This window comes from Dama dama, chromosome 12 (assembly GCF_033118175.1).
Source record: "Dama dama isolate Ldn47 chromosome 12, ASM3311817v1, whole genome shotgun sequence".
Taxonomy (NCBI): domain Eukaryota; kingdom Metazoa; phylum Chordata; class Mammalia; order Artiodactyla; family Cervidae; genus Dama; species Dama dama.
This window is the reverse complement of record NC_083692.1, coordinates 64,789,281-64,809,649: the sequence shown is the minus strand read 5'-3', so window position 1 is coordinate 64,809,649 and position 20,369 is coordinate 64,789,281. Positions and strand designations below refer to the sequence as shown.

At 37.3% G+C, this 20,369-nt stretch overlaps 1 protein-coding gene across 21 annotated transcripts in view; it reads left to right on the top strand.

The window, feature by feature from the left end:
* MGA (MAX dimerization protein MGA) overlaps window positions 1-20,369 on the top strand; it is a 147,100-nt gene that overhangs the window by 80,916 nt on the left and 45,815 nt on the right. For all 21 annotated transcript variants that reach the window (XM_061157496.1, XM_061157497.1, XM_061157506.1 and 18 more), the window contains 6 exons: window positions 214-292; window positions 414-509; window positions 8,849-8,980; window positions 9,196-9,300; window positions 10,040-10,707; window positions 14,288-14,636. In XM_061157496.1, the coding sequence (XP_061013479.1) occupies window positions 214-292; window positions 414-509; window positions 8,849-8,980; window positions 9,196-9,300; window positions 10,040-10,707; window positions 14,288-14,636 (1,429 nt within the window). The remainder of the gene's footprint in view (window positions 1-213; window positions 293-413; window positions 510-8,848; window positions 8,981-9,195; window positions 9,301-10,039; window positions 10,708-14,287; window positions 14,637-20,369) is intronic.

Genomic DNA, 20,369 nt, shown 5'->3' with positions numbered 1-20,369 from the left:
TGGGCATAAATACAGTTCTAAGTTAGTTAGCTGAGTGTATTATATTTAACTTATTTGCTTTCTTCCCACTATTAAAGTGATGTTAATGTAGAACATTTAGAAAATAGTGAAAAGTATCAACATGGAAAAAAATGCCCCTGGTTTACTTTTAAATCCTTAGAAGTGACATGAACCACTTTTTTTCTTTCTTTTTTGTTTTTTTTTTTAATACAGGAAGCTCTAGATATTCATGCAGTTGATGGAACAAATGAAGAATCTTGTAGTCTTCAGGCATCAGCTGCAAATGACCCAGGTATTATATAATAGTAACAGAAAGAGAGAGAGATGGAGAATTTGGCTCTAGAAGTGAAAGAAGCAATGTGTAGTCTGCTGTAGTGTATAGCAGCTTATTTTTATCATTGTTTTCTGAGTAGGTTGCAGAGCAAGAATTTCCCACTTGGAAAAGGAATTGATAGAAGATTTGAAGGCCTTGCGGCACAAGCAGGTCATACATCCTGGTCTTCAAGAAGGTATAATTCTCTAAAAACTGTGCAAGCCTTGTTTATTTTTGTTGTTGCTGTTCTTTTTTATTCTTGTCCTTTTTCTCTCTTCCCTTTGCTCCTTCCCCAAACCTTTTCTGTTTTCCTCCTTTCCTGTATCTTTTGATTCCATTTATTTTAGCACTTCTCTCAGCTTGCATTTTTTTCTGTTCTCTCTGTTCATGATTTTTTCCCTTAACTAAAAAGCATGCCTAGGTCTTTTGTATCCTAAGAGAAACCTTTCAGACTGTGAGGATACTGCTCTATCGTTGGTGATAATATATTATGCATTAAAAACGTATCATGGTAAGAAAGTGGTGTTTTTCTTACAAAGAAATTTTGGTCGCTTTTGTTTTGGGGGGTTTTTGAAGGTTCCTTTGTTTTGTCTTTGGAGGGGAAGACCCTACTTTTTCTTATGTACTTGGTAATATATTTAGCTGTGTAAAGAGCATACTTATTTCTCATATGTGACTGTAAACATTTTATATATTTCATATATTGCTTGGAGTGTAGTTTAAAATTTTCATCATTACCTATTTTGTTGAAATAGTTTATCTTGGCCTTGATTATATGGTTTAATCCTTTTTTAAAGAATAGCAAAATTTACTGTACCTATGCCATTATAATTAACTACTGACTTTCCTCCCTGTTTGCACTGTAAATAGAAGGACTGTAAACCATGCCTCAATTTTTAGTTTTCTCGTATCTTTTAGTTTAGGTACACTTCTTGGAGTAGTTTATTTTGAGTTTTGCCTTTTAGTCAATTTTCAAAGGACTGTCTAGGCTGATTCACATTGTATAGTAGATCATTTATATTGAAGTCTAAGCATTATATGCCAACAGAACATTGATTTATAAACAGCCATTCAGTTTCTAAATTCAGTGGTAATATTTGAACTTTTCGCTTTAATGTGAGACTGTGTAACAGTATGGTGTTAAAATATGTAAATTTCAATCCAAGTAATCAGGACTGGATACTGTGGGTTGTAATGGAAAATCAGTCATATATTAGTCTTGCTGGTAGTAATGTTTGCTGTCCTTTATTCTTTGCTTTCATTTCTGCTATTTTATTTAAATAATATTCTTTTCTTATCAGTTAACTTTTCGTTTTCCCCCCACTCCTACATTTTTTTAAGTACTCTTTATGTTTACATTGTGTTCTTTCAGCCTAATCACCACATTTATTTTATTGTCTTAGTTCTAGAGTTAAATATATTTAGTTCTCCCTGCTGATCTTTTTGCTCTGTTTGTTAATTTTTTTGGCTAAAGTTTGAGTTTTTTCCTTTCCTTATAGACATTTTAGTCAAATCTGTGATTTTTTTCCCTTTGTGTAATGGGCCTTCAAAGGCAAATGCTTATGGGAACTAAGCAGGAAACATATAGTGAAATTAGCCTGAATTTGTGGGTGGGGTTGAACTCTGATTGGCTGGAGCATAGGTTCTTTTTCTAAAGGGTCATCCACACCAGTTCAGTTCAGTTCAGTCGCTCAGTCATGTCCGACTCTTTGCGACCCTGTGAACCGCAGCACACCAGGCCTCCCTGTCCATCACCAACTCCCGGAGTCCACCCAAACTCATGTCCATTGAGTCGGTGATGCCATCCAATCATCTCATCCTCTGTCGTCCCCTTCTCCTCCTGCCCCCAATCCCTCCCAGCATCAGGGTCTTTTCCAATGAGTCAACTCTTCACATCAGGTGGCCAAAGTATTGGAGTTTCAGCTTCAGCGTCAGTCCTTCCAATGAACACACAGGACTGATCTCCTTGAGGATGGACTGGTTGGATCTCCTTGCAGTCCAAGGGACTCTCAGGAGTCTTCTTCACATCAGTGAATTGTCAAATAGGAAAGTAGGCCCATTATTTTCAGAAATTCCCATTGTGGTGTAGAAGATAAAGTAAGTATTTTAATGTAAAATCTATCCGTTGTAAGTGGTGGCAGCTGATACAGTTTTTTTGGACAGAAAAGTGCGAGGCATCAGTTTTCACTTACTACACAAATGATGCATTTAGTGTTCAAGTTTGTACTTAATCCTCACATTGTTAAGGTTAATTCAACTACATTCTTATATAGTTTTACAGTTAAATCTGTAATCCATGTGTACTTCTAAAATCCATGAGGCACTTTACATAATGTATGAGGCAGAATTACAGTTTGGAATTTTTCCTCTTATTTTATTTTGGCAGATGTCTCCCCCAGCCCCCAACCTTTGCTTAAGACTTAAAATATTAAAAGAATTAAGTTAGTTTGACTAAATGTTTACAGTAACTTATGGTGCCAACTAAGTATCTGTAGATAGTGAAAATACTCATCTAGATTCCTTTCAAAGAATTGATGCTTGAAGTAATTTATTACATTTCAATTCAGTAATATCATGTTTCTTTGCCTTTCTGTCAACTGTAGTGTTTCGTTATTTCTTAGAAAATGAGCACTTCTAAATCTAGAAAGTTTTTGAGCTGGAAAAAAAAAAACTTGTGAACTTCCTTTGTAATTGTGGAAGAAATGTTGATTTAAGCCTGAGAAAATGTTTTTATTGTTGTTGTTCATAGTTTTGTTGCTAAAATAAGATTCTTAATTTTGTTTTCCACAGTGTGATATTTTTGTCTCATACTTTTCTTTGCTACTCCAAATTGGTTCATTTTCTAAGTCCATCAACCTGAAATTACAATTTTAAAGAGGTATTTTTATAAAAGTGTTTTCTACTTCATTGCTACCAAGTGAATTAATTCTATGTCAGTTGTTACATTAATGTTTTATTTTAGGTGAGTATTAGATTTGCAGAAATATTGGAACCATAGTACAGAGTTCCCATATACTCAACATCCAGTTTCCCTTGTTGTTAACATCTAACTTTAGGAAGTACATTTGTTACAATTAGAGAACCTACTGATATACTATTATTTACTAAAATGCATACTTTATTCAGATTTCCTTAGTTAACTTTTTATGTTTCAGGGTATCACCTAGGAAAATGTCATAGTACTGCATTTAGTAATCATGTCTCCTTAAGATCCTTTTGGCTGGGATGTTTTCTCAGACTGTTTTGTTTTTAATTATCTTGACAGTTTTGAGGAATACTGGTCAGGTATTTTGTAGAATGACCCTCAGTTGAGATTTGTGTGATATTTTTCTCATGGTTCACCTGGGACCATGTGTTTAGGAGGAAGACCACAAAGGTAAAGTGCCATTCTCATCTTACCATGTCAAGGGTACATATTATCAACATGATTTGTCACTGACATTTTTATTCTGTAATTTTTGGAAGGAAGTCACTGTGTAGTCTGCACTTAATGAGTCGTAAGGTATGCTTCTCTTTCTTGAGGATGGAGTATCTGCATAAATTACTTGGGATTTTTCCGCAGCCAGAGATTTCTTTTTCCCTCATTTTCATTCAGTCTTTTATACAGTATGAACTCCTGTCAGTTTTTTTTTTTTTGGTTAAATTCCTTAAATGACAGTATTGCCAGGGCACTCTCTCTCTCTCTTTTTACTTACTTAAAAAAAATCTCTGAATCTAGTGTTAAATCAGTGGTTAGGTAGAGTTTTTCTTTTATATATCTACATCTACTTTTCTGTGTTCACTAGTTATACAGGTTTTTCTTTTGAGTGTATTTTTGTGGATACCTCCTTTTTTTTTTTTTTTTTTTTTGCTACAGTTTATCATCTTAGGTGATTCTGCCTTGAACCTAGAGGGTTATCTGCTTTTGTTTCTTTCTTTATGAGTCTTTTTTTCAATGGTGTGATAATGTGTTCTTAAGAAGTTTCTCCTAATATGAAAAGGCAGAAGCATTTAGGGGTATGATTTAAACCATCATGTGCAAAGGGTTTTGTGCTTTTACGGGGATATGTTAAGAATTATTTAACTTATTTTTGCAAGCTAAACTTATTCTCATTCATATAGAACCGACTAAGTCTGGGTCTTATGGCAAGTAAGTCTTCATGGCAAATAGATGGGGAAACATGGCAAGTAGATGGAAAAACAATGGAAACAATGAGAAACTTTATTTTTTTGGGCTCCAAAATCACTGCATATGGTGACTGCAGCCATGAAATCAAAAGACGCTTGCACCTTGGAAGAAAAGCTATAACCAACCTAGGCAGCATATTAAAAGACAGAGACATTACTTTGCCAACAGAGGTCTGTCTAGTCAAACCTATGGTTTTTCCAGTAGTCATGTATGGTTGTGAGAGTTGGACCATAAAGAAAGCTGAGCACCAAAGAATTGATACTTTTGAACTGTGGTGTTTGAGAAGACTCTTTGAGAGTCCCTTGGACTGCAAGGAGATCCAACCAGTCCGTCCTAAAGGACATCAGTCCTGGGTGTTCATTGGAAGGACTGGTGCTGAAGCTGAAGCTCTAATCCTTTGGCCACTTGATGCGAAGAACTGAGTCATTTGAAAAGACCCTGATACTGGGAAAGATTGTAGGTGGGAGGAGGGGACGACAGAGGATGAGATGATTGGATGGCATCACTGACTCAATGAACATGAGTTTGAGTAAACTCTGGGAGTTGGTGATGGACAGGGAAGCCTGGTGTGCTGCAGTCCATGGGATCACAAAGTTCAGTTCAGTTCAGTCGCTCAGTCCAACTCTTTGCGACCCCATGGACTGCAGCACACCAGGCCTCTCTGTCCATCACCAATTGCAATACTTTGGCTACCTGATGTGAAGAACTGACTCTTTTTTAAAAGACCCTGATGCTGGGGGAGATTGAAGGTGGGAGGAGAAGGGGACGACAGAGGATCAGATGGTTGGAAGGCATCACCGACTCCATGCACATGAGTTTGAGTAAGCTCCGGGAATTGGTGATAGACAGACAGGGAAGCCTGTTGTGCTGCAGTCCATGGGGTTTGAAAGAGTCGGACATGACTGAGTGACTGAACTGAAACTGAAAGTCTGGGTCTCAAGTACTTGTTTCTTGGGGAAGGATTTTCTCTAAGGACGAACATTTCAAGATGTGTAGGTAAGCTACATGATGTTTTTAGGATCACTTGATACACCTTTTGGGGGGAGATGGCAGTTCAAAATATTAGCAAATGCAGACAAGAAGATATGTAGGGAAAACAGTCTGTAAATTTGATTGTTCTGGTCTAGATTTTGCATGTCTACCTACCTATTTGGCTGTATGGATGCATTTTTAACAACTTAATTCCTTTTTTTCTGTTTTCTCTGTAGGCTCAGGTAGTTTCTGTCTGTAATAATAATGTGTTTCTCTTTTCAAAGCGCTACAGTATCTAATTTTATCCTTTGTGTAGGATTCAGTGTCCCTGGAATTTCTGCAGTATTTTGCATTCTGCTCCACTCTGGTTCCACTCTGCTCTGCCTCCCCACCTTTCCTAGTTAATTCCTACTTACTCTAACGTAAGAATTACACTCTCTGTACAGTTTTACCAGGTTGCCTTGGGCTTTTCAAGTATCATTTCATTTGCCTCTCACAGGATTTTTTTTACTCTATTGTAACTACTAATGAGTCAGTTGGGAAAACAACACAAAAGCTCCATGAGGTCTGGGAAATGTCTTTTATCTCTGTCATCATCTATATTGCAGAGCATTTCAAAGAGAAGGTACAGTTAATTCTTAAAACATAAAACTCAGTGCAGTGGATTGATACTTACTTCACTGATGAGAAAGCAGAAGCTAAGAGAAATTTAGCCCAAAGTCAGGATTAGAAAACAGTTTTTTTGACCCATATTAACCTGCCTGCCAAAGCAGGAGATGTAAGAGACACGGGTTTAATCCCTGGTTTGGGAGGATCCCCTGAAGGAGGGCATGGCAGTCCAATCCAGTATTTTTGCCTGGAGAATTCCATGGACAGAGGAGTGTGGTAGACTACAGTTCATAGGGTTGCAAAGAGTCGGACATGACTGACACTGACAACACACGCACACATTTTTCTCCCTAGTTGATTGAAACATAAGGAAAATACTTTATTGATGTTCATTTTAATCACGTTATGTGATTACATAAAATAAGCATGATAAAATGATACTTATTTGAAAGAACTAGAATTATAAACTAAAGCCAAATTGCCATCTTTTGTTTATTAAGTTTTATGTGGAGTATATACAAATCAACCTTAAGAGAACTTGAAGCTTGTAACCTGACCAGTGTCTTCACCTTGCAGGAAACCAGTACTATGTAAGCTTTTTATTGGAAACCTGTACCTATGACTTCTAGTAGTTAATACTAGGATAATTGATGCTTTGAATTTCTTTCTTTCTTTTTTTTTTTTTGATGCTTTGAATTTCTTATTTCAGTTTTGTTCAAATTTAAGTTAAATACTTTCCTGCTCAGTAATATGAAGCCAGTAATTGGACAAACAAGGAAATCCAAATTAAAAGCTTGTCACTAGTAACAGCAAAAGTTCAAATTTAAGAACAATAGGATGTAGATTTATACCAATAAGATGAGGACAGTTTTAAAAGTCCAGTGATATAAAATGTTGGTGAAGATGTCGATCAGCAGTGACTCTTAATGCTATTGGAAGTATAAATGGAGAGTTAATTGGCAGTCTAGTGAACAGCTTCCCAACTAGTGCAGTATTGCATGTGGTTATCCATGATTGTGTGACAGGTATGCTGTTGAAACACTTGGTCTCAGAGTGGCCAGACAAGACCACGGAAAATTAACTGTAACTGGTTGCCACTTTCCATAAGCAGCCTGATGTTTATTCCAGTTTGTTATGTAATTACTGTTTTCTTATTTCCCATTAAATAAGAAAGATTCAGAATAACTAGGTGTATCAGTTAGAATTCTTAATTGCAAACATCAGAATCCACTTACTCTGCAGGTGAAATAGGATATAAATTTATTAAAGAGTATCAGATGATTTACAGAGAGAATCTCCTGAAAGGCCAGAGAAACAGACTCTAGGACTATGCAGTCAGGAAAAAATGTCCAAATTATATTCCCTACAAGCCCATACAAGCAGTCTCACAACACTGAACAGTTAATACCATTTTGAACATAGTACACTGAACACAGTATACTACAGCTAGGACGTTGATTACTTTTACTTCTAAAAGTTCTTAACTTGGCTAAACAGTATCACCCTCATTAACACAATTCTGCATAGTATTCCTTTGCTTATGGTCCTTTCTTCTAGATTGAAGCCTTCTATGGCTACATCTGTGTTTTAACACGTCTCCGTTGAAGAGGTGGGGGTTATAATGTGGAAAAGGAATAGCTTTTGGAAAGGTTCTCAGAATATTTTGGGCAGCCAAATGTATGTCAAACAATATCCAGTAAATTAAAGATGAACATATCCCATTATATAGCAGTTCCACTCTGGAGGAATTGCGATAAGGAAAAGCTAAATGCACTAGAGAAGCTTCCATACGTGTTCATATTTGTGATAGATTTTTTTGTACAAGATGTACAATTACACTGCAGTATTTTTTTGTTTAAAATAGGAAACAGCTTAATTCTCATCAAGAGGAGAATGGTGAATAAATGAGTCATTCATAATCTGGGATAATGTACAACAGTAAAAATAAATCATGTAGACATAAACCTGTCAACATAGACAAATCTTTGATGTAAAATGTTAAGGGAAAAAAGGTAAAAATATAGGTAAAATAAATGCTTTCCCAGTACCTACAGATAAGCCATAATATTTATAGGCTCCATTAACCATAAATGTGTTAATAATAATTAAAGAATTAATAGCCTTTACCAGGCCAGACGCTCAGACTATTGCATGTTTGTATTAGAGGTCCTAGAAAATCTCTGGGCTATAAAGTATTAAAATAGAAAAGATCTGAAGTCTGCTGTGTTTATGTATTAGTTATCTATTGCTGCTTAACAGATTGCTACAAACCTAGTGCCTTAAAACAACGCACTTACTGTCTCAGGGTTCTGTGGGTCAGGTGTTAGGGCATAGCTTAACTGGGTCCTCCTTTTAAGGTATCACAGGATTGCAATCAAGATGTCAGACTTGTCTCCTCATCAGAGGTTTGACTGGGAGGGATCTGCTTCCAGTTTCCCTCAGGTTGTTGGCAGAATTTTTATCCTTGCAGCTCTAGCAGGATGGATGACACACTTACTCTTATATTATCACATATACATAATCATGTACATCCTATCCCTTTTGCCACAAGTTAGAAGCAAGTCACAGGGCCCACCAACATTCAAGATAGAAAGGGGAGGATTTTGTAAATATATAATACCCAGGAGGTGAGGATCGTGAGGCCACCTTAAAGTCTGTCTGCCACTTTCAACTTTTATTTCATCATTACTGCTCTCCACTTATTCTTTATTATACCCCTCCCTCCCCCCTCCCCCCAACCAGAGATTAAAAAATACCCAATGTGATTCTTTTTGTTTTTTTTGTAGTGGGTTTAAAATTGAATTCAGTGGATCCAACAATGAGCATTGATCTTAAGTACTTGGGAGTGCAGCTACCTTTGGCTCCAGCCACTAGCTTTCCATTCTGGAACCTTACCGGAGCCAACCCTGCCTCTCCTGGTGAGTGCATAGTATTTGTAAAGTCAAACAGGTTTGTGATAAAAATAAAATGCTACCATTGTTAGAGACATTTAGGATACACTAATTAAATCCTTTATCTAGTGGTGAGTCTTAACTATGATTTATACATTTTAGATGAAATCTTAGTAATTAATTAGATATTAAATATTGGCTTTGTGGAATTTTGATCGTCTCTTTTACCTTTACTTTTATAGATGCTGGATTTCCCTTTGTTTCTAGGACAGGGAAGACCAATGATTTCACCAAGATCAAGGGGTGGAGGGGAAAGTTTCATAGTGCTTCTGCATCTAGGAATGAAGGTAATCAGCTTTTTAAAAATTTAAAAATACATTCTGAAACATGTGGCCAAAGACTCTTGTTAAAAGTAAACCTTGGTTGTTTTTCTTTATCTCTTCTTTCCACGCTTTAAAATAAACTGAAAATAATTATCTTGCCTTTTTTTGTTCATTTTCTGTGTCCTGTAGTCCCTGTCCTGGGGTTCAGTCCCTAACCATGTCAGACTTAAATAATCATTGCAGCCTTTGCAAACTGTACTTCCTTTCTATTCCTATAGTTAGAAAAAGCATCATTGTCAAGCATTATTTCAGAACTGTATACTTAAGAGCTGTATAGTGATTTCCAATGTTATAGTACTTCAAAGTAAACTTCTAAATCCAATCTGAAATCTAAATTTTGATTGTGTGTCTGTTGGTCTCTTTTCTTAGTGCTTCTCCTTTCACACTGCAGTTGTTTGCAGTTACACTCTAACTAGATAAATTTATCATTTGTTCAATATAATTTTTCTCTTTGAATCTTTGTACAGTATTATAATAGTGTAATGCTTATCTCTGTTAAACTTGCTTTTTCTTATTCCTTAAAAACTAAATTTTACACTCCTGTTTTTGTGCCCTTAGCTTTTTCCCTTACTTCTGAGGAGGGACAGTTTGGAAGATCTGGTAGCTTATAAAGAAATGCTCCTGGCCTTTTTAAGTGTATTTTTCTAGAGACATAAATATCTGTCTTACATTTCTTTAAGTTTCTGTATATCTTTATTTCTAGGTGGAAATTCTGAAGGTCCATTGAAAAACCGTTCTGCTTTCTGCAGTGATAAGTTGGATGAATACTTGGAAAATGAAGGCAAGCTGATGGAAACAAGCATGGGTTTCTCTTCCAATGCTCCCACGTCGCCTGTGGTATACCAGCTTCCCACCAAGAGTACCAGCTATGTTCGAACACTTGATAGTGTGCTGAAGAAGCAGTCTACCGTTTCCCCTTCTACCTCTTACTCTTTGAAACCTCATTCTGTACCCTCTGTCTCTAGAAAGGCAAAGTCTCAAAACAAACAGGCAACTTTCAGTGGCCGAACTAAATCATCTTATAAATCCATTTTACCATACCCTGTTTCACCAAAGCAGAAACACACTCATATGATTCCCGGAGATAAAACTACCAAGAATTCTTCAAGCACCACCTCAGAAAACCGGGTGAATAATTTGATTGTGCCAACTTTAGATGAAAATACATTTCCAAAGCAAATTAGCTTGCGGCAGGCACACCAGCAGCAGCAGCAGCAGCAGCAGCAACAGGGATCTCGCCCCCCAGGCTTGTCTAAATCTCAAGTGAAGTTAATGGATCTGGAAGACTGTGCACTTTGGGAAGGAAAACCAAGGACCTATATCACTGAAGAGCGAGCAGATGTATCCTTAACAACTCTGCTTACGGCTCAAGTAGGTATCTTTTTGTTTTCCAGAAGTATATTAGTCTTGTCGAGAAAAATTAGGTCGTTAGGAGAAATAGGAATGGGGCTTTTTGGCAGGAGGATGGGGTGTTTAGTTAACTTAGTGACAGCTAAGGAAATGTCTTCCACATTTGTTCTTCTTTATCAACTAGACACTAAGTGTAGATTCCTCCTGCCAGCAGAGAGAGATTGTACAGTCGTGCTTTTGAATTGTCCCTCTCCTTTATAAAGGCAGCTGACTATTCTGAACGTTTCTAATTTCATTCTCCAACATGTGGGCAGGTACATTTACTGTCTTGTTAAAACAGCTTTGAAAACTCTGCTTAGAAGGTATTAAATCCCAGAAAATGCCCCAAATTATCAACCTACAGAGAACACGGTTTTGTCTTTTATAAAATTACATATTAAGAAATTTTCATTAATTGTTGATTCACCTATGGTAACATAGGTGAATGCTATGTCATAGCCTTGGTGTATGTGAAATGATACAGCAGCATGTGGGTAAGTTTTCTGTCATGAAACTTCTGTAGTTTACCTTCCATATTTTAAATTCTGTGACTAAATTCTAGAGCTGAAGATCATCAGATATTGGGACTAAATATAAATTTTATCTTTAAAATCAATCATTCCTAAAGACTTTGAAGTTCAGTCGCTCAGTCATGTCCCGACCCTTTGCGACCCCATGAACCACAGCACGCCATGTCTCCCTGTCCATCACCTACTTCCGGAGTCCACCTAAACCCCTGTCCATTGAATTGGTGATGCCATCCAGCCATCTCATCCTCTGTCGTCCCTTTCTCCTCCTGCCCCCAATCTTTCCCAGCATCAGGGTCTTTTCAAATGAGTCAGCTCTTCGCAGGGTCAATTCAAAAGCTCTTCCAAAGTATTGGAGTTTCAGCTTCAACATCAGTCCTTCCAATGAACACCCAGGACTGATCTCCTTTAGGATGGACTGGTTGGATCTCCGTGCTGTCCATGGGACTCTCGAGTCTTCTCTGACACCATTGTTCAAAAGCATCAATTCTTTGGCGCTCAGCTTTCTTCATAGTCCAACTCTCACATCCATACATGACCACTGGAAAAAAACCATAGCCTTAACTAGACGGACCTTTGTTGGCAAAGTAATGTCTCTGCTTTTTAGTATGCTATCTAGATTGGTCATAACTTTTCTTCCAAGGAGTAAGCAAGCGTCTTTTAATTTTATGGCTGCACTCACCATCTGCAGTGATTTTGGAGCCCAGAAAAATAAAGTCAGCCACTGTTTCTACTGTTTCCCATCTATTTGCCATGGAGTGATGGGACCAGATGCCATGATCTTAGTTGTCTGAATGTTGAGCTTTAAGCCAACTTTTTCACTCTTTCACTTTTTCAACTTTCACTTTGATCAAGAGGCTCTTTAGTTCTTCTTCACTTTTTGCCATAAGGGTGGTGTCATCTGCATATCTGAGGTTATTGATATTTCTCCCCGCAATCTTGATTCCAGCTGGTGCTTCCTCCAGCCCAATGTTTCTCATGATGTACTCTGCATATAAGTTAAATAAGCAGGGTGGACAATATACAGCCTTGACAAACTCCTTTTCCTATTTGGAACCAGTCTATTATTCCATGTCAAGTTCTAACTGTTGCTTCCTGACCTGCATATAGGTTTCTCAAGAGGCAGGTCAGGTGGTCTGGTATTCCCATCTCTTTCAGAATTTCCCACAGTTTGTTGTGATCCACACAGTCAAAGGCTTTGGCATAGTCAGCAAAGCAGAAATGGATGTTTTTCTGAAACTCTTGCTTTTTCGATGATCCAGTGGATGTTGGCAGTTTGATCTCTGGTTCCTCTGCCTTTTCTAAAAACCAGCTTGAACATCTTGGAAGTTCACGGTTCACGTATTGCTGAAGCCTGGCTTGGAGAATTTTAAGCATTACTTTACTAGCGTGTGAGATGAGTGCAGTTGTGCGGTAGTTTGAGCATTCTTTGGGATTGCCTTTCTTTGGGATTGGAATGAAAACTGACCTTTTCCAATCCTGTGGCCACTGCTGAGTTTTCCAAATTTGCTGGCATATTGCATGCAGCACTTTCATAGCATCATCTTTTAGGATTTGAAATAGCTCAACTGGAATTCCATCACTTCTACTAACTTTGTTCGTAGTGATGCTTCCTAAGGCCCACTTGACTTCACATTCCAGAATGTCTGGCCCTAGGTGAGTGATCACACCATTGTGATTATCTGGGTCATGAAGATCTTTTTTGTGCAGTTCTTCTGTGTATTCTTGCCGCCTCTTCTTAATATGTTCTGCTTCTGTTAGGTCCATACCATTCCTATCCTTTATGGAGCCCATCTTTGCATGAAATGTTCCCTTGGTATCTCTAATTTTCTTAAATAGATCTCTAGTCTTTCCCATTCTGTTGTTTTCCTCTATTTCTTTGTATTGATCGCTGAGGAAGGCTTTCTTATCTTTCCTTGACAGTCTTTGGAACTCTGCGTTCAAATGGGTATATCTTTCCTTTTCTCCTTTGCTTTTCGCTTCTCTTCTTTTAACAACTATTTGTAAGGCCTCCTCAGACAGCCATTTTACTTTTTTGCATTTCTTCTTCTTGGGGATGGTCTTGATTCCTGTCTCCTGTACAGTGTCACGAACCTGCGTCCGTAGTTCATCAGGCCCTCTGTCTATCAGATCTAGTCCCTTAAATCTATTTCTCACTTCCACTGTATAGTTACAAGGGGTTTGATTTAGGTCATATCTGAATGGTCTAGTGGTTTTCTCCACTTTCTTCAATTTCGGTCTGAATTTGACAATAAGGTGTTCATGATCTGAGCCACAGTCAGCTCCTGGTCTTGTTTTTGCTGACTGTATAGAACGTCTCTCCATCTTTGGCTGCAAAGAATATAGTCAATCTGATTTCAGTTATGCATGTATTCTTCTGTTCTCTTTTTATTAACTACCATAGAGTAGGGGTCAGTAAACAATTTCTGTAAAGGGGCAGATAGTAAATACTTTTGGCCTTGTAGGCTTTATAGTCTCTGTTGCAGTTTCTCAACTCTGCTATTGTAATGCCATAGATGTTATGTAAATGAGTGGACCTGGGTGTGTTCCAATGAAATTTTACTTAGGAAGCAGACTGAATTTGGCCCTTGGGCCTTAAGTTGGGAAACCCCTGCTCTATTGCATTATATGTGATGTCTATTGAGAATAAGTTTATCCTTGTTGATATTTTGGCTCATAATTAATTAAACTATTGGAGAGGGCAATGGCAGTCTACTCCAGTATTCTTGCCTGGACAATCCCATGGACAGAGGAGCCTCGCAGACTACAGTCCACGGGATCGCAAAGAGTTGGACCTGACCGAGTGACTATCACTAACACTAATTAAAATATTTGTTCTCTTATCTGTCCTATGCATTTTAGAATGGGAGATTGCTCAGACTTCTGGTTATATTCCTACTTTGTCTTCTGAATCTGAACAAATCTTATACTGTTTGTACTGAGTGCTCGGAATAGAAGGCGGCAGACCAGTATATAATCGTTAACTTGTTAGAGGATGATTTAGTAGATTTATAATTTTCTACTCTTAACTTTAGGCATCTCTCAAAACTAAACCCATCCACACGATCATAAGGAAACGAGCCCCTCCATGCAACAATGACTTCTGTCGATTGGGGTGTGTATGTTCAAGTCTAGCTTTGGAGAAGCGCCAGCCTGCTCACTGCCGCCGACCAGACTGCATGTTTGGCTGCACCTGTTTGAAAAGAAAAGTTGTACTTGTTAAAGGGGGATCCAAAACTAAGCATTTCCAGAGGAAGAGTGCTCATCGTGATCCAGTATTTTATGATACTTTGGGTGAGGAGCAAAAAGAAGAAGGAGAAGAGGGAGTCAAAGAGGAGGAAGAACAATTGAAAGAGAAAAAGAAGAGAAAGAAGCTAGAGTACAGTGAGTATTAAGAATTAAGACAGTACAGTTTTTTTTTTTCCAAATAGTATGGTTATTTGAAAATGTATCTCAGGTATAAATTACTTTAATCTTCTTAATCAGTGATCTCGTAAGAATTTAATTCTTATTATTCTTAAAATGCTCTTTGTATATGGCATGTGTGACATACACAGACCTGCACTCATATGCTTTTTTTAATTGAAATTTTCTCTCTTTTTTTTTTTTTTGGAATTTTCTCTTGAAGATAGCTCTTCTGTGTTAAATTCGAATCTTCTCTCAATTTCATTTTTTCCTTTTCTACTATATCTTTTTATTTTGTTTAAATAGATTGACTAATTTCACCATGTAATTAAAGTTTCTTGCTTCTTAGTTTATTGGTGGATTCTTTAGTGTTTGAGCCACCAGAGAAACCCTCTTAGTTTATTAGAGGATTAATATTCCAGTTTTGGCAGTTTATGTTTACATTTGCTTCTGTTTGCCATGTACTTTCTTCAGTCAGATTGGATGATTAATATTTTGATATATGTTCTTCCAGTATTTTCTGTTCATCTACTTGTGTGTGTATATATTTTTTATAGAAATGAAACTTCTGTATATATGGTAACTTTTAGAACTTTCTTATCATAAAATCATGTTCTGCTTTCTGTATTAACAACTGTAGCTCTATAATTTTAGTTTTAATAGCTTTGTATTATTACAGTTCTTTTGGTTGGATATTTAGCTTTTCTGGGTTTTCAAATAGTATGGTGATGAACATTCATGTTCAGTATAGGCTATTAAAAGTAGAATTGCTGTGACAATGAGGATTTTTTAAACATTTTTAAATGTTTCTACAATTGTACCAACTACACAATTACCAGTAGTTGGATGGTGCCAGTTCTATGTTCTTGTTAGATATTAAAACTGATAGGCAGAAACTGATGTCTTATCTTAAATTTATATTTCTATAGTGATAGGTTTATCTTTACTAACTTTTATTGGAGTGGTTTTGTTTTTTTCCCATATGTTTCCATGAGCTTTATTTTTCTCCAGGTTGTAATTTTGTAATTTACATTTTAATTTTCTTCAGAGTTCTTCCCATCTCCCTTAGGCAAAGGAAAATCAGAGATGACATGGTTAGGTCTAGTAGTCTCTTCTTTTTATGATTTTGGTTCTTTGGAATCTTAGAAAGTCTTTCTCTATCCTCAAGATTAAAAAAAAATTTAGATTAGTAAATGGTCTTAAAAAATTAAGTTGTTAATATATCTGGAATTTATGTGATATTTGTAGTAGGGCATCATTTCTCCCTCAAATGGCTAGCCAGCTGTACTGTTATTTGTTGAGAGTAAATACTTGACTTACTGGTGTGAAATGTCATCTGTGATACAGGACATGAAAATATACCAGTGTTTGGGTCTGTTTTTAGTCTCTGCTGTTCATTTTGTGACCAGTGCCAGGCTATTCTAATTGCTATTTCAGTAGTCAAATAAGGTACTCTACCTGCATGAACTTGTTGCAAATATGATTTTAAAAGTTTAGAATGAAATATAATACAAAGTTATTAATTTAGTTTTTCCCATATCTACTTACTGAGTTTACCCCATCTTGCACTTACAGCAATACTTTTCCATTTCAAAGCAACTGAAGTAAGTTACAAAAACCACAACAGGAGGAATACTGTATATATGTTAGGTTTATTACTTTGCTTTCTTGGTAGAGACTTCACCCTGTGTCTTAATTAGATTTAAATTCCAGAAGCTAGCCAATTATCAAAGTATATTTTGGTTTTCTCACTGGGATAGTCCTTAATAAAAGACATTGTCTACTATGTTCTAGGAGCCATTAAGTTTCTTGTACTGTTAGGGAACAATGAGGAGAGGAGGGAAGATATTTTTGTAATGATTGCTCTGTAAAAGGAGTAGAAATAGGGAAGAGTTCTTGGAGGCAGAAGTGTTGCTGAGACTGAAAATAAAGATAAATATAGAAACTGGAAGAAGTTGAAATCTAGCAGTGTTTTGCAAAAAGATAGGTGGAAAATGAGAAAAAAAATTGCTGATGATTAAAAGGAGTTGGAGAAAGTTAGGAGAAAATGAAAGAGAAATTACTGGAAGAAATGATGGTAGAGGGTCTTGCCTGGTGGTGCAGTGGTTAAGACTCCACGCTTCCGCTTCAAGGGGCACACAAAGTCTATCCCTGGTCAGGGAACTAAGATCCCATATGCCATGTGGTGTGGCCAAAAATAAATAAATAAATAAAAGTAATAGGGTAGAGTAGAATAGAACAGAAAGAAGTGGTGATAGAAAATGTCTCAAAACTGAAGAACATGACAATTCTGATTTAAGGGGCCACTGAATTCCAGGCAGTTAAGAATTTTAAGGTGACTATGTAGACATGTTCTTCTGACATTTCAGAACACTGAGAGTGAAGAATATATCCTGAACTCTTTTTAGAAGAAGCCACTTTTACTAGGAGGGATTTCGAATCAGTTTGGTGTCAAAGAGATCATCAATAACACTGGATGTTTGAGTAATATTTTTAAAGTCAGAGTTGAATAGGGATTGGATGAATTTTTAATCTAACACTCTTGGCCAAAGTATAAACCATAATTTATAATTATGCATGAAATAGAGATATATTAAAATATCAGGATGCAGGAAGTTGATCTGTTACAGATTCTTGGTTACTTTATTGAGGTTGTGCTCCAGAAAATGAAAAAAAAAAAAAAAAAAAAAATTTAAAGAAATAAGAGATAACATCTAGTGAGTTATGAACACAACCCAAGAGAAAACAATCTTACGATGACTGCTATAGACGAAGACTATAAAGCAAGCAGTCTAATTTAACATAGAAAAATCAGAAGATGCTGAGAAGACTACCTTTAAGAGTATATTAGTTTTATTTTAAGAAATGACATGGTTAAGAGCCTGGATGATTCATGATTAGGTGAAAGTACATGCCAACTTCATCAATTAACAAAAGAATTGAAAACACAGGAAGGAAAAAAATTGTACAGTAAAATTATGGTCCAACTATTGTATGAACCAGTACAATTTTTGGTAAAGTTTCAAGCAATTAAGAAAAGAGGGACTTCCCTCTTAGTCCACTGGATGAGAACCCACCTTCCATTATGGGGAACACTGGTTCAGTCCCTGATCTGGGAACTAAGATCCCACATGCTGCATGAAGAATAATAATAATATTAATAAATTAGTAAGAAAAGAGGATCTATTGGAGAATTTGAACAGATTTGGTGGTATAGAATTACATTTTATTCTCCTTAGGGGTCAGTCACAGTAGTTGATTCTACAAGGATTGATAGGGCTTCCCTCATAGCTTAGTTGGTAAAGAATCCGCCTGCAGTGCAGGAGACCCCAGTTTGATTCCTGGGTTGGGAAGATCCCCTGGAGAAGGGATAGGGTACCCACTCCAGTGTTGTTGGGCTTCCCTTGTAGCTCCGGTGGTAAAGAATCTGCCTTTAATGCGGGAGACCTCGGTTTGATACCTGGGGTGGGAAGATCGCCTGGAGAAGAGAAAGGCTACCCTCTCTAGTATTCTGGCCTGGAGAATATACAGTCTGTGGACTGTATGGACTATACAGTCCATGGAGTCCCAAAGGATCGAACATGATGGAGCTAGTTTCCCTTTCTTTCACAAGGATTGATCACATAAACATAATTGACTAAGCAGATGTATGGATATTTTGATTTTTAGAATCTGCATATACAAATTGTTGAAGTTCCAAATTTTTAGGATAGAAATTAGTACCACAAACCATGACAATGTGAAAGTAGCTCTGTAGCTGATGGAAGTTGAGATATGGGACAAGTTTAGGATGCTAATTTCCTTATCTTGCATCACACTGAGTCCCTAGCTAATGCTAAAAGCATGGAGTTGAGTATAAAGTGTTTCATTTAGGATTATTGAGATAACCACCAAAACTGAACAGAAATGGTTGAAAGTAGTCACTGGTGGGACTCTGACACGGTGTGGTGGAAGACCTGCCTTTCATTTTTGTGTCATTTTGTATAGCTTGAATTTTTAGTGTTTTTGAATTTATTCTACAGTTAATGTATAAATTAAATATTAGTGTTTTTGATGTGTGAAATGTAGGCATTTAAGAATTGCTTTTTTTGGTCATTGTAATAGACTTAAATTTTTTTCTGTGATTAGCAGCCCATTAATTCATTGATGTGGAGAGAGGGATGCTAACAGTAGTTCAGTTCAGTCGCTCAGTTGTGTCTGACTCTTTGTGACCCCATGAATCGCAAAACGCCAGGCCTCCCTGTCCATCACAAACTCCTGGAGTTTACTCAAACTCATGTCCATCGAGTCGGTGATGCCATCCAGCCATCTCATTCTCTGTTGTCCTCTTCTCCTCCTGCCCCCAGTCCCTCCCAGCATCAGGGTCTTTTCCAGTGAGTCAACTCTTCTCATGAGGTGGCCAAAGTATTGGAGTTTCAGCTTCAACATCAGTCCTTCCAATGAACACCCAGGACTGATCTCCTTTAGGATGGACTGATTGGATCTCCTTGCAGTCCAAGGGACTCTCAAGAGTCTTCTTCAACACCACAGTTCAAAAGCATCAATTTTTCGGCACTCAGCTTTCTTCACAGTCCAACTCTCACATCCATACATGACCACTGGAAAAACCATAGCCTTGACCAGACAGACCTTTGTTGGCAAAGTAATGTCTCTGCTTTTTAATATGCTATCTAGGTTGGTCATAACTTTCCTTCCAAGGAGTAAGCGTCTTTTAATTTCATGGTTGCAGTCACCATCTGCAGTGATTTTGGAGCCCCCAAAAGTCTGACACTGTTTCCACTGTTTCCCTGTCTATTTCCCATGAAGTGATGGGACCAAATGCCATGATCTTAGTTTTCTGAGTGTTGCGCTTTAAGCCAACTTTTTCACTGTCCTTTTTCACTTTCAAGAGGCTTTTTAGTTCCTCTTCACTTTCTGTCATAAGGGTGGTGTCATCTGCATATCTGAGGTTATTGATATTTCTTCCGGCAATCTTGATTCCAGCTGGTGCTTCCTCCAGCCCAATGTTTCTCATGATGTACTCTGCATATAAGTTAAATAAGCAGGGTGGACAATATACAGCCTTGACATACTCCTTTTCCTATTTGGAACCAATCTGTTGTTCCATGTCCAGTTCTAACTGTTGCTTATTGACCTGCATACAGGTTTCTCAAGTGCAGGTCAGGTGGTCTGGTATGCCCATCTCTTACAGAATTTCCCACAGTTTGTTGTGATCCACACAGTCAAAGGCTTTGGCATAGTCAACAAAGCAGAAATGGATGTTTTTCTGAAACTCTTGCTTTTTCGATGATCCAGTGGATGTTGGCAGTTTGATCTCTGGTTCCTCTGCCTTTTCTAAAAACCAGCTTGAACATCTTGGAAGTTCACGGTTCACGTATTGCTGAAGCCTGGCTTGGAGAATTTTAAGCATTACTTTACTAGCGTGTGAGATGAGTGCAGTTGTGCGGTAGTTTGAGCATTCTTTGGGATTGCCTTTCTTTGGGATTGGAATGAAAACTGACCTTTTCCAATCCTGTGGCCACTGCTGAGTTTTCCAAATTTGCTGGCATATTGCATGCAGCACTTTCATAGCATCATCTTTTAGGATTTGAAATAGCTCAACTGGAATTCCATCACCTCCACTAGCTTTGTTCGAATGTTCCCTTGGTATCTCTAATTTTCTTAAATAGATCTCCAGTCTTTCCCATTCTGTTGTTTTCCTCTATTTCTTTG